This window comes from Emydura macquarii, unplaced genomic scaffold (assembly GCF_026122565.2).
Source record: "Emydura macquarii macquarii isolate MOO-44397 ecotype Brisbane River unplaced genomic scaffold, CSIRO-AGI_Emac_v2 contig_2768, whole genome shotgun sequence".
Lineage (NCBI taxonomy): Eukaryota > Metazoa > Chordata > Testudines > Chelidae > Emydura > Emydura macquarii.
Window position 1 is genome coordinate 28,498,115 of NW_027132905.1, and position 13,895 is coordinate 28,512,009.

At 39.3% G+C, this 13,895-nt stretch overlaps 1 protein-coding gene across 1 annotated transcript in view; it reads right to left on the reverse strand.

Annotated features, from left to right (window-relative positions):
• SIL1 (SIL1 nucleotide exchange factor) overlaps window positions 1–13,895 on the reverse strand; it is a 171,206-nt gene that overhangs the window by 72,884 nt on the left and 84,427 nt on the right. The window contains exons 4-7 of the mRNA XM_067566797.1: window positions 13,247–13,361; window positions 11,879–11,987; window positions 5,701–5,892; window positions 863–984 (exon numbers count right to left, since the gene is read on the reverse strand). Coding sequence (XP_067422898.1) covers window positions 863–984; window positions 5,701–5,892; window positions 11,879–11,987; window positions 13,247–13,361 — 538 coding nt within the window. The remainder of the gene's footprint in view (window positions 1–862; window positions 985–5,700; window positions 5,893–11,878; window positions 11,988–13,246; window positions 13,362–13,895) is intronic.

Genomic DNA, 13,895 nt, shown 5'->3' on the forward strand with positions numbered 1-13,895 from the left:
TGGCCTGCTGTATGTAAGACTGTAAAAGAAATACTAGCTTTTATATTATAAAAATGACAAATTATTCCTAATTATGTAAAGCATGACAGTATTTCAAGGCATACGAACAAGCAGGCAGAGATATTACGGTTTTTGGCTTTCAGCATTCTCTCTCTATTTCTTGACTTGTGTGTTTACACACACACACACACACACACACACACACACACACACACACACACACACACACACACACACACACACACACACACACACACACACACACACACTTTTTAAACAAAAATCAACATTTCAGCCCAAGCTGCCAACATTCGTACAATCTGAAGCACATTACAAGACAGTGTAGCATGATGAAAAATGGATTCCTTTCTCTGGTAGCCATCTTTAAGTGAATTATAAACACCTTTCAGGTCAGCTTGTCATCTATTCGGGTTTGTTTGTTTTTTCTTTGTTTGTTTTTGTTTGTTTGTTTTTTTTAAACATGAGTTCCAGTGCAAGTCTAGCCTAAACATGTTAGCATGGGATTTCAATGGCAAAATTAAGCCCCTGGATTCATAACCTTGACTTGTGTTCTCCTAAAAGACTACAATACATTGGATGTCACACTCACTATTCATAAAAGTGAACTATTCACTGGAGAAGAGAATAGGAAAAAATCAAGGGAGGCAAAGGAGAAGGGAAATCTTTCTGGTGTCACATTTCCACTAGCTTTGGAATTTTTCATGGGTACCAGATAGGATAAAATACTTTTGTTCATCTTTCTGAACAGCTGGATATCTAGACTGCCTAATCTCTTAAAAAAATATTCTTTCCCATTCATCTTCCCCCACCCGTTCCCAGTGCACACACACACACTGCTCACCTAGACAGTGCAGCTCCCAGGACAAAGGCAGCATGTTCCTTTAGCACAGGCTCAGTGCTGTTTAGGCCATTAATCACAAGCTGAAGTCCACCCAAGGAAAGAAAGTCTTTTGCATTGTCCACCTATGAATGAATAGATTCCACACTAATGTAAAACTTAACACACATCACTTGGGTTCACATCAAGTTCTCAAGCAAAGTAAATTAGACCAACATCTAAATAAATAAATCTTATCCTTTCCAAATCTAACTGGAATTTTGTTTTAAAAGCTTCTTAAAATTAAAGAAAAAAATCATAGCTCATAAATCATACAATGCTCCCTCTGAGCATCACACTACATACTTCCAGAAACAATATATGCTGATGGGTGGCTATTATCAAATATAGAATGAATCACTGACAATGTAAATACTTTGATTAGCTATCAAAACTTTCCCCTGACACACGTGTTGTTAATCAGGGAACCTGACACTGTCAAAACAAAGTAAATTCTCACTCTAGAAGGCTATTATTGAAAACTTCAGGAGTTGTATGTTATACATATACAAAAGAGTGAGCTGCAATTGGCAGGCTTGAAGTGTTAGATATAATTGTCTAGTAGCCTGTCAGCAGCAACAATAGTGCATTTACTTCACATTCTAAGCTTCTGGTTAAAGCAAGAGATGGACAAACTATTCCATACATTCTGCATTAATACAGTCCAAGGTAGTCTGTTAAGTTGAAAGGTAAAAGCCACCCTCAAATTAGTGGAGGCTAGCAAGAAACTTTCCCTGGGTGCAGGTTATCCCATAAGTGCCTGCTGCAGGGTTTCTTGTGCCTTTCTCTGAAGCAGTTGGTACTCTCAGAGGCAGAGGTCCAGAGTAGATGAACCAGTGGTCTGATTAGCTATGGCAATTTCTATGTTCTAATATTCTCACATTCATCGGAAGCCCTTGGACTTGAAACAGATTTGGGGCTATCACAGGGGAAAAGAAGGGAAAAATAAAATAAAATAAAAATAAAGACACAACACTAGAAAAGTGCCTGCACATAGTTTGCAATAATTACTTAAAGGGAAACTCTCAAGCAGTTCAGGCTTATTTAGTGCAAAGTTTAGTGCTTGTAAATTTAAAAGAAGGATTTTTACAATATCTGCTATAGAGAATAGTCTTCAATGAATTTTCAAAGTTGTTTTGTATACCCATGGAACTTTTTGTTTTTAGAATTCCAACCATTCCTGTTTGGTGATGGAGACAGAAACACTGAAAAACAGAACATAAAAATGCCTGTTGGCAAGGTAAAACTGACCAGTCCAGGTTTGCTGCCTAACCTGACTGAAGTGCTAAAAGTAACCAAATACTCCAAATAGAGTACAGTAGAGTTAGCAGATTATTTTCAGGTTTAATAATCTAGATTTTTATTAGTAAAAAGTTTTTTTTTTATCTTGACAGTGTCCCTTTAGCAAAATTGGTTATGGGTCAAATACTTCAACAAGATCCTAATCACAGAAACACTGATGCACATGCTTAAAATAAGCAGTTCCATTGACTTCATTGCTTAAACCCTGATGGCTCAGGGCTTAAGTTTATATACATTATCTATAATTCATTATGAGGTGGTACCCAACATTCATTTGGCAATTGACTGCTCCTCATCAAGAATTAGTAATATCCTGGAGTCCAGCTGTAAGATCATTTATAGTCTGCAGCCAGAGTTTTTTCCTCAGTCCTTTTGGATCACATTCTTCTAATCTTTTCTATAACCTGACCTTAAGTACCTCCTTGCCTTTCAATGAGATGACCTTTCTCTAGGGTGATCTAAACTGCAATCTAATCTAATCACCTTGATTATGCCCAGTCACCGTAATATTTGAATATATGAGAATATTTTAAACCAGAAATATCAAGTCTCTCTCAGTCTGTAGGAGCAATAAATTGGTTAGCTTACACTTTTGCAGATATGTCTATATGAAGAGCTTAATGAGGGAAAGCCAAGTCAAAAGACATAAGTTATGTATTTAACACTGATCACAGTAAGGTCAGTCATCATTTTACTCTGACCTGGAAGTGAGTCCCATAGTCTAGCTCCAGTTCCAGTGAAAGGTCTCCCAGTCACAAGTCTGGAGTATAAATTGTAAAAACAATATAAAAATTTGTAAACATGTTTTTTAACCTTATTTTGTTTGTTGGAGTCTGTTGTAAAAACAGCTACTCCCCTCACTCAGAATTTTTTTTTAAGCATGTAGCATTAATCTCCCTGCACAGCTGAGAATGCATTACTGAGCAATACATGGAGTGTTGTTGTACTTAATGCTTAGCTCCAGCCTGCTGAAAACAGCACAGAAGAAAGCCCAAGATCAAAAGAGCACTCCAATAAAGCAAGCATGCGGGGCAAGGTGGGGGTCGGGGAGAAAGTAAATATTACAGCAGTCCCAGAGGGAGCAGTTTTAAATTGAGAGAGAGAGAGAAGATATTAGAAATGAGAGGGGGGAAAAAAGAAGACCATCAATAAGACATAGAGGAGAGGAAATTAACACCGTGAAATGATGTTGCAGTTCTGAAGGGGGAAGAAAAAAAGACAAGGAAAGAAAAGTAAATAATCTGAGAGAGACAAATGAGGCTGTGAACTATGAAAAGCGGCCTGGGCTCTGTGTGTGCTGGGGTGTGAATACTCTGGGCTCTGTTCATAAATAAGTTATGCTCTGTTTTCTTTATACTTGCTTTGGTTTATGCACGTACAGATAACACAGCATACTCAGTCTTTCAAAAACTTCCCCAACCACACCGAACTGAGACCTGATTAGCAAGGGGCCAACTGGTTCTGGCAAAATAAGAGCTGAAAAAGACCTGAGACCCTCAGCTGATTCTCTGTTCAAAATCACATTGGATAAATCTCCCAATCCAATCCGTCGTCCAGCCCACCGTAATCCAATCCCTGATCCCTCACCACTGCTTCGTCTTGTGATTACATTGTTAAGATGGAGCTCAGCACTTCCAGTGGCTTCTCCGCTAGCTCCTGAGGGGACTGACCCCTGCTTATGTGCCAGCAATCTGGGACTTCCCCATGACTTGCTCCCTCAGAGTTCACAGTAATCCTCTGCTAGGAAACAGCAGAGTACAAAAGATTTTCCACCACATGGCTTCCCATCAACAGTACACTCTGCACTCTGAGGACTGAGGAGCCAGTACAAGAAAGCCCACAGGAGCTGGAGTATTAGCAGCAGTGATGCAGTCAAGTCTAACTTGGAGGTTATAAACTGGGCCACCACCTTATAAAGAAGAGAGAAGGTAACCAACAATTCTGCCCACACCTCTCTCCTCAACTGGTCTGTGTAGTTCTGGCTACTTGCTTTCTACACTCATCTGTAACATGCTGCTAAGGATTGCTACTCAGATCCATCAGCCTGCATTGGTGTAACCGAGTCACAGGACACAGAATTCCTGACTAGCTATTTTTTTTCTGTGTCATGCACCATAAGCATATTTGGCTGACCTTCAGTAATTACATTAAGCAAGTGTTGCTAAAGTGAATATTAAATAGAGATAACAATCTGGATGCATTCAACTAGCTGGAGGAAGAACTATGCCTGCTGAAGGGCAAGTAATGTTTCTTATCAACTGCCTGCGGGATGTGGAGGGGAGTACCCATAAATCTGCAGCTGTGGCAAGTAACTGAATAACAATCGGATCAACATACAGAAAAGTCCTATCCTCCATTCATGTCAGCTTCCCCTCCATTTTCCCTCTTCTACTAGCTCAGAGTCCCATCTGTTTGTGTTTGGGTATGATTCCCTTCACCTCTTTCATCCTACAGAACAGGAAGCAGCGGGCAGTTATCATCTACACTAGCATTTCTGAATCACAGGGACTGAATTTGGTTCCCCCTGATCCTTGAGTGTAAATATCCAGCTTTTAGGGCATCTGCAGTCCAAGTTTATTCTTTGAGTAAGTCAGGTGCACTTGGCAAAAAGAATTGCAAGGAAAGAGAGTGCCACAGTTTGCCACTCTATGAATGTCTGTGAGAAAGAGTTAATGTGGGAATAAGAGATGAAAAGCTCTGGAAATAATACTTTTGAGAGATTTTCTTTTGCAGGAAGTTTGGTAGATGGACTTTGCTTCTCATCAGACCATTTTTTCCTAGCTTCTCCCAAAAACTGTTTTTTAAAGTGCATTTTGTGCTAGTGAAAGGTGCCAGATTAACATCTCAGGAGACTGAACTCCCCAGAAAAGGTTCAGCACTGACAGCAGCAGTGCAAGCTTCCCCATATAGCCTCTGTCAATCTGCTTCAAACTAAATGAGATAGGACCACACCTGCAAGTGATCTAAGAGGGTACTTCAGTCCCAAAGGTCCATTCTGTCCTTGGTCCCTGCACTGAGATGAAGGCCAATAGGTGCTGAAAATGGTTTTGGGGACATGGATACCTGTTCACTGGGAATTGAAACTCATTTCACATACCATCAGACAGCTGTTTGGTGGCCTAACAAACTCTGGTCACTTGTGGGTCCAAATTTGAGAGGTTCTACATCCAATTGTTAAGTCATTCTGAGCTAAAAGATGTGTCAACCACGTACAAAAAATAGACATACATACATGAGGGCCAAGAGCACACAACAAATTGTGCAACTCTGGCCTCCAGGTAAATACTTATTATATTTTAATCTGTTTAGAATAATAATGTATTAGAAATGCAGATATAAAATAAGCCTCCAGTGGTCCTGTGAAATCTCTTATTGTCCTTGAATTGCCATAATTAAGCTATTTGTATTAACCAATACTGAAAAGAAGAATAAAACCACATTTATGATACCATATTTACTGGATTTTACATAGCAACTGTTAATGCTTTTTGTTACCTCACCTGATGAACATAATATTCAAGGTCATACAGTGCTGCTACTTTTTCACCCAGAGTAGAAGTAGAGCGGTTGAATTTGTTGATTAATTTAATCATAACTTCAAAATCAGTTTCTATCCTCATGTTGAGTTCTTCAAACTCCTTCTTCAACTCTTCTATGGGACGGAACCTTTGTCTCACATCTTCCAGATTAACCTTGGAAATGAGAGAAGTAAACCAAAGGAAATGAAGGTGATAAATAGTGGATTGGGGGGGCACATCATCCTAAAGGTACACCCCAGCCCACAGACCACATAAAAATGGAACTTAACCTTCGAAGAGTTTGACGGCCTTGATTTAGAGATTTAGGGGCAGATTTTTTAAGGAATTTAGACACCTAAAGATGCAAATAGGCATTTTGTGTGATTTTCAGACGTGTGTAGGCACCTAATTCCCATTGAAATCAATGGAAGTTTGAGCTTTTGAAAATCCCTCTAGATGTCTCTCTGCATCTTTAGGTGCCTAAATACCTTAAAAATCTAGCCCTTAGATACTACTATGAGGAGAAAAGAAATTACCTTGTAACTTTGTCTGCACCTACCATTCTATATCATCTCTCACTATCCCCTCCCTACACACCTTTCAAGATGAAGCAAAATAAAAAAGCAATACTCGATATGCCATAAGGCTAAAAAGTGCCACAATATTTAGTCTACTCAATACTAACATCATTGTCATCATCTCACATTTTTATACAGTCCCTTTCATCCCAGTGGATCCCAAATGACAAATTCCAGAATTACTTCCCCAACCACTAAAATGCAGGCTTCTAGCATACACTCAGGAAGATAGCAGCTATTTAAGAGCATCCAGCAATCTTGCATAATAGTTTAGGACATGAAGTAAAGAGTACTGTATCTAACTGAATCAAGATAATTCCTTAAACTGAATTTGGGCATGCTGCTGGAATGAAAGCCCTCACTCTTTAAACTCACTTTTAAAACTGACAAGAATGTATTAAATACTCAGTTTGGTGATGTGACAATGCAATAGAACTCTATTGTATATAGTATCTCATACAAACAGTACCCTATGACATTTTGCAGAGTTCAATAACAGCAGAAGATGAGAGTATAAGTAGCATGTGGAAGGCAAGAAAGAAGAGAAATACAAAAGGAGATAAGAAGTCAATGAAGTGGAGAGACTCACGAATGTTGTTCCAGGTAGCAAGAACAGCAGAGAACAAGTTCTTGCATTAACAGTGGTTAAACTGTGTGGAGGGACAGAGCTGAGACTGCTGATTTATGGATAGAGAAAGCCACAAAGGAAGCAGGAACAACAGGCTAGTGTGAGAAGCTGAAGTGAGGCCAGGAAGATTATGAAAACAAGGAAGACCATTCTAGGGCTCACTTCAGAATGAATGGAGACATCAGCGAATAGGGATGATGTGATCACTTGTCTTTGTATGGAAGAGAATGGCGTTATAAGTGATTTGAGCCCAAAAGCTTTTCAATTTCATTGCTCATTCCAACCTAACATACCCTACTATTAAACACACACACTTTACAGCGCATGCAAAAGAAATCCGTGGGCTCAGGCTGTCAAAGAGAACAATTTAGTGATGAAAGTTAAATCGCTGTCAATCTAATGGTAGCTGTACAATTTGTGCTACTGTTTGCTTTGGCTAAATTGCTATACATGCTGTATGGAAATTCAGAACACTATTCCAAATCCTCCCAACAGAGGAAAATGGTTTATCAATAGAGTTATAGAGCAAAGTTCATCCTTGGTATTAAGTCAATTGCACTTCAGTGGAGTTATCTCAGGGATGAATTTGGTCCCTGCAGTAGTAAATGTTATAAAATAGAATATTTTATATCCATTAGATGTAGCTGCTTTTAGTCCAGTTGGTGACATCATACCTATTAAAATAGTTTTTGAAGGACAAGGTGTGACCCTAAGATCCCCTCAGTGCCTAATGGCAAAGGGTTCACTACTCTGGGTGAGCAATCCCTATCAGGCCTAACAAACTCATTACATGCAACACACTACCATAGTACTTATCCAAAACGTGCCTAGTAAGTTATCAAATGAAAGCCGATGATACATTTCTCAGTTATATTAATGACCACTATATGTACTGATACCATATAAGAAATCATGTACATATATACACCAAAATTATGTTTTAAAGTCTTTTACAAGGCAGAATGGACAAACAGGGCTTCTGCCAGAAAGAAGCATGTCTATTCACCTATCCCTGTTGCTGATGTAAATTAAGCATTGTTAAGCCAACACCAATAGAAACTCCATTTGCATGTGAAGTTAACAAGAAAAACAGATTGAAAAAGGGGGGAAGGGGTAGATGGGATGAAACCACCAGGGAGAACACACCAGAGAACAAGCAACAGGGAAGAAGAGTTATCTGCTGGTGATGGGACACCTCAAAAGGGGCATTTCAAAGATTTATTGGACTATTAGAGGAAAGGAAAAGGACCCATTTCTTATCCTTCACCAAGGAAGCATAAAGTACAGTGCTTTCTGCATTCATGAAAGTTGGGACACCATAAACTGTGACTGGAAGAAGTGTCAGTTGTGATGATCACTGTGTGGACACTAGTGGACTCAGGTCACCGGTTCAGTGACAGAACAGGTAGCCATCAGGTAGCCTTGTGGTCACTAACAACCAGAGTGGGATTTGAACCAACAGTCTGGAAGTTTGAATCTCCATATAATCAACCAATTGAACCCACAGGCTCCAGTCTAAATTTCTTACTCAGGCTCGTGTCAGACAAGTGATGCTAGAAGTGAAATGGCAGATCTCTCTCATGAACCTGAAATAGGTAACATCAGTAAGACCTCTGGTGGGATGCTGCTTCCCTGGCTTTTCTGGTTGGGCATCATTTTTGGATCTGAATGAGTAATTGTGATGGGGTCCCCTGAGTGCAACCTGGACCTGGGGTACTGCTGTGCCCTCTTAACTCTTAACAGCCTGGGCTGTCTCACAATGCTTTGCTAGTGACGAGCAGCAAACCTCTCTAGGTGCTGTTCTCACTCAGCACAACAGCATATGGAGCCCTACACCCAGCTAGATTGCATGAATGCTCCCTGAGCCACTCACAAATCACCCTGAGAATGGCACCAGCCAATTCCTCCCAGCTCACAGCCTTGCACCTGAGAACTGTACCATCCTGACTAGTGAAAGTTATTGCCCTCACTCATTATGGAGAGGACATACACAAGCCTTTATAACTGAGCTGAGATTTTCCAAGCACTTCAACAAAATACAGTTTTAGGCAAAATATAAAATCGATTTATTAACTACAGAAAGATAGATTTTAAGTGATTATAAATGATAGGCATAAAAGGTCAGAGATAGTAACCAAAGAAAATAAAAGATAGATGCACGATCTAAATCTCAAACATAACAGTAAGCAGTATTTAGATCACAGTTTTCTCACTCCACTAGATGTTATAGTTCTCAGTACAAAAGCTTCTCCCTGAAGCTTCGGACCAGTCTCCTGTTGAAGTCTTGGTCTTCCCATGTTCTTGTTGCTTCCAGTGCAGGTGGGGGAGGAGAAAGGACAAAGCATGATGCCACTGTCCCCTATTTTATATCTTTAGTCAGTGTGCCTGAAAGATACTAGTCCAGACATGTCCTCGTGGGCTTTGCTGAGTCTCAGACTTGAGCAATCCCATTGTGTGGTGCTTGTGCAACTGTCATTGAATTGCAAATCCCTTGATTACAACTCCTCTGCTGGATAATAGTCACTTAACATCCTCCTGGGCGGGGACCATCATCCTTGTAGAAGAGACTTACAACATGTTTCACTAATGACAATATAGCAAAATCTCAAACTCGATACATACTAACGATATACATATTTGGACAGCACAATGGGTTTTAGCAGATCATGACATTTCCTATGATATCTTACATGACCTGCTTTGTATGAAATATATTCTAATTATATATGAATGATGAATATGGGGTTTACAGGGTTCTGCTCTAAGGTACAGTGTGTCACAGTAATACGAAGAATGATATGAATACTTTTGGTGAGTTCTTGTGGTCTTGTTGTTCATTGTTTTTGTTAATTTGGTTAACTGCAGGTTTGGTTAATTAAAATATTTGCAAAACCCAAAAGTTTTTAGTGATTTCTAGTATGAGGATTATTTTTCTAGTGTATTTGCTATTCATTATTCTCCTGTTTAACAGTTTTCACTCAGAATCAAGAAGTAGAAAAAATACCATCTGACTTAGGGTAACCAAATAGTTCAAGTGAAGAATCTCTGAGCTTCCCATAGGCTGAAATATAGTTATATAAACTATTTGATGAGCACTTCTAAATAAACTGATGAATAGAAATCAGATTTGGTTTTTGAATGATTTGCAAAGAAAAATTAATTAGGCTAAATTCATTAGGTGGCTTATTCACAGTGAATTATTAACCAGCTGTAATTATTAACATTTGGATCAGTTAGCTCAAGAAGGTCCATTTCTGTTCATATTGAAGCCAATTGCAAAACCCCTATAACTTTAATGGGAACAGGATACTGTCTTGTGATAGAAGTCAGTTCCAAAAAAAAGTCCTCATACAAAAGCAACACATTTAAAAAGGCTAATAAAACCCCTCTTTTCATGAAGAGACCTGCTCATTTATTGCTCTGCCTGCCAGCATAACATAAACTTTCAGCCAAGGTTGTCAGCTCTTGGCTATTCAGTTACATAGAGTTCACAATTTGAAGTAAAACAAACTACTTTTGTGTATATAAGGCTCAGCAAATGGGATGTGGCCTTTATTCCTTGAGCACCTGAGAGGATTCCTCTGAGTCCAAGCTTCCCTCTTGTATGTGGCTGTTGCCTGAGTTGGATAGGAAAACTGAGGCAGGGGAGGTAAGCCCTGTGATGCCTCCTCTTTGCGTCCCAAAAACTCTATACTGCCATCACAGTCCCCATATATCATGAAGATGTTTTGCCTATCAGTTGATTTGAAATGTTATTCCTTCAGTCCAGTCAATGTTTTACAATTGCTATATCAATATTCTATCATCCTTTGGGCAAGACATTTCCTTTTTCAGAGGATTATTTATCTGGTAGCCAATATTACAAACAGCAGAACTTTTTAATGAATGCCATTTAAATGCAATAACTCTTTGGGTGAGAATGGGCCATTTGTGACACTCCCCAGAGTTGTGAGGCACCTCACTACCACCTGCCCTTGGTGTGAAGCAGTCTTGCCTGATGCCTTTTGTAGCTCAGCTCTCTGAAACCAACAGCCTCTGGACACAGACAAGCACTGACTTCCTGGTCTTCAAGGACCTCACGCTCTCCTGTGCAGGATAGTGCTGGACACACTAACCCCCGAGCCCTTCTGTCAGCGTCCCCATCTATAATATCCAGCCTCTGTCACTGGACACTCACAGAAATAGCCAGATAAGCTGTCTCTGAAGAGACTGTACACACAGCTTCACTGGCACAACTTAGGATCAGGTCCTTTATAACAACACAGTGCTGGAATCTACTTATAGTGAAATCAGATATGTTTATTTACAAAAAAATAAAGATTTGAGAGAGAGAGCTAGGATAATAACAGGTTACACAGAAAACAGAAGGGATAACACCCTTCTTAGAGTCTAAACTCTGATTGGCTAAAATCCTTGTCTAAAGCAAGTCCTCATCTAAAGCAGCATCACATGGGCAGGTACCAATCAACAAATATGTTACACTGTATGTATAAACATTAACTACAGATGTGCAACAAAAGGCCTTTCAGAACAAGATGTAGAACTGCCTTTACAAAAGCTTTCAATTTATACAGAAATCCCAGTTTTAGCAACATAGCTGAGGAAATCCTGGCACCATTCAAGTCAATGGGAACTTTGCCATTGATTTCAACAGGCTCAGGATTTCACCCAGAAAATGTATATTTGGCTGAGAAACATAGGAAAGGCAGGAAAAGGTCTCTTGTGTTCCCCCTACAACAGTGGTTTTCAACCTTTTTCCATTTGTGGACCCCTAAAAAATTTAAAATGGAGGTGTGAACCCCTTTGTTAATCTTAAACATAGTTGAAAAACAATGCCCTACAAGACTGTTCCCTACATTACATTTTCCAGCACTTGTAACCATGTTATTTTTAATGCATGCTTCATACAATGTTACACCAGCCGTTCCCAGCGTGCTTTAGAAATAGAAAATACCTTTTGTTCCATTGTGCTTTCCGTCTTTTCTTTTTTCTTCATTTTAGCCAAAGCCTCTTTGAGTTCCTGTGATGTATATGAGTTTGAGTTAATATCCAACTTGTCCAGCCTTGCAGAAAAACAAAACAAAAACATACATTATATGGGTGAACAATTTATCCTTACAAAAAATAAACATCTGTAAAACATACACAACAATCTGAAGAAAAAGTTAAGGGTACTAAAATTCCATTTATCTAACATAGATCATACAGAAAAATCAATGCTTCAAAGTAACGTTAGATCTAGTGCTTAGCTTTGGAGTTTGGCTCTAAGACACTTTATCTTGACCGCCATAAAGCTGTGATTTGAAAATCCTCATGGCAACACAGGATTCCTAACACTATAAAAACAGCTCAGTTTAATCTCCCCAATCTATCACCTGGGGACGTATCTAACGGGAGAGATTTCATAACCAACCAACCAAAGAAAAAAAAAAAAGGCACAAATCTTGGGATGGGTGCATTCAGTTCCAAAGCTGACATATTGATGATTATGATATCAAAACAAGAAATGGGCAGCATGTTGTTCTGACACTCTAGGAGATTAATCTGGCTGTTCTTTTTTGCATTGTCCTAACCTGATCCTACTGGTAAAGGGGATTAGTTTTGGCAGTGATCACTGTTGCAGTGATGAAAGGAAAATCCAGGATTGGGACATCCTAATGATCTTCTGCATGTATTGGATCATAAGCAGAGGTGAGAGGGGTCACAGAATGGTAATACTCATGTATTTTGAGAAATAAAAGTCCCCTTGGCTACAAAATCTGTCTTTGTAAAGAGTGAACTGGGAGGAAGTTGTATTTTTAGGCAATTTTTAAAAAATAGATGTAGTGAAGGCTAGTGACATCTTGAGTGCATGTCAGCAAAAACTGATACTTAAATGAATGGTCAGAGCCAATGCACAACAGCAAGTAAAGAGCCTGTTGTATCTGACTCAAACCAATGTAATAAAAGTCTCTTTAAGCTACCCAGCTGCATTAATTTCTAAAAAAATACTTTTGCACCGTATTGCTACAGAAAATTTCAAAAGAACAATTGACATTCACTAGAAACCATACTGCAAGTTTAATTTCAGAATCATGACATTAAACAGTATGAAAGTCTCTCCAAAAACACAGTAAGGGCAGTTTTAGCACACATGCTAAAAGGAAGTAGGGCAGTTAGAGTCCAGTTTTCAGAAGTGCTGAGCACCCCAAATGCCATTAAAAGCCTCTGGGAGTTGTGGATATTCAGCACTTCCAAAAATCTGGCTCCCAATAAAAGAAATGAAATCAAAAGCCCATCTACCTCTGTATAACAGAAAAGCAAGTATTTTACACTATTGTACCTTTTCCTCTGGTCTTTCATGTCACTTTTTTCATTTTTGTTATCTGGAAGCCTGGCTTCTCTTTCTCCTGTTTGAAGATTTAATCGCACATGTAAACCTGCGGGAACAGCCTGACCTACAAACAAAGGTTAGAGTATTTCAGGACACATTTATTCTTCTCAGGATTTAGCATGTTGAGTGTATTTAAGTCAGACATTATATTCCAATGCCACACCACAAAGATAGTGAGTCAAGCAGAAAAGCCAAGGTCTGCAGTGTGACAAAGAACAGGGTATTTCTTGTAGCCTGAGCACTTCCCCAGCCCCCAGAAATTAATAGGCAGCAGGTTTAAAAACAAACAAAAGTAAGTATTTCTTCCCACAATGCACTGTCAAGCCATGGAATTCATTCCCAGGGGATGTTTTGAAGTCCAAAACTATAACTGGGTTCAAAAAAAGAATTAGATAAGTTCATGTAGGATAGGTCCATCAATGGCTATCAGCCAAGATGCTCTGAGATGCAACCCCATGCCCTGGGTTTCGCTAAGCCTCTGACTGCCAAAACATGGGGATGGATAATAGGGGATAGATCATTCGATAATTGCCCTGTTCTGTTCATTCTGTCTGAACATCTGAAGCACCTGGCACTGGCCACTGTCCGAAGACAGAAT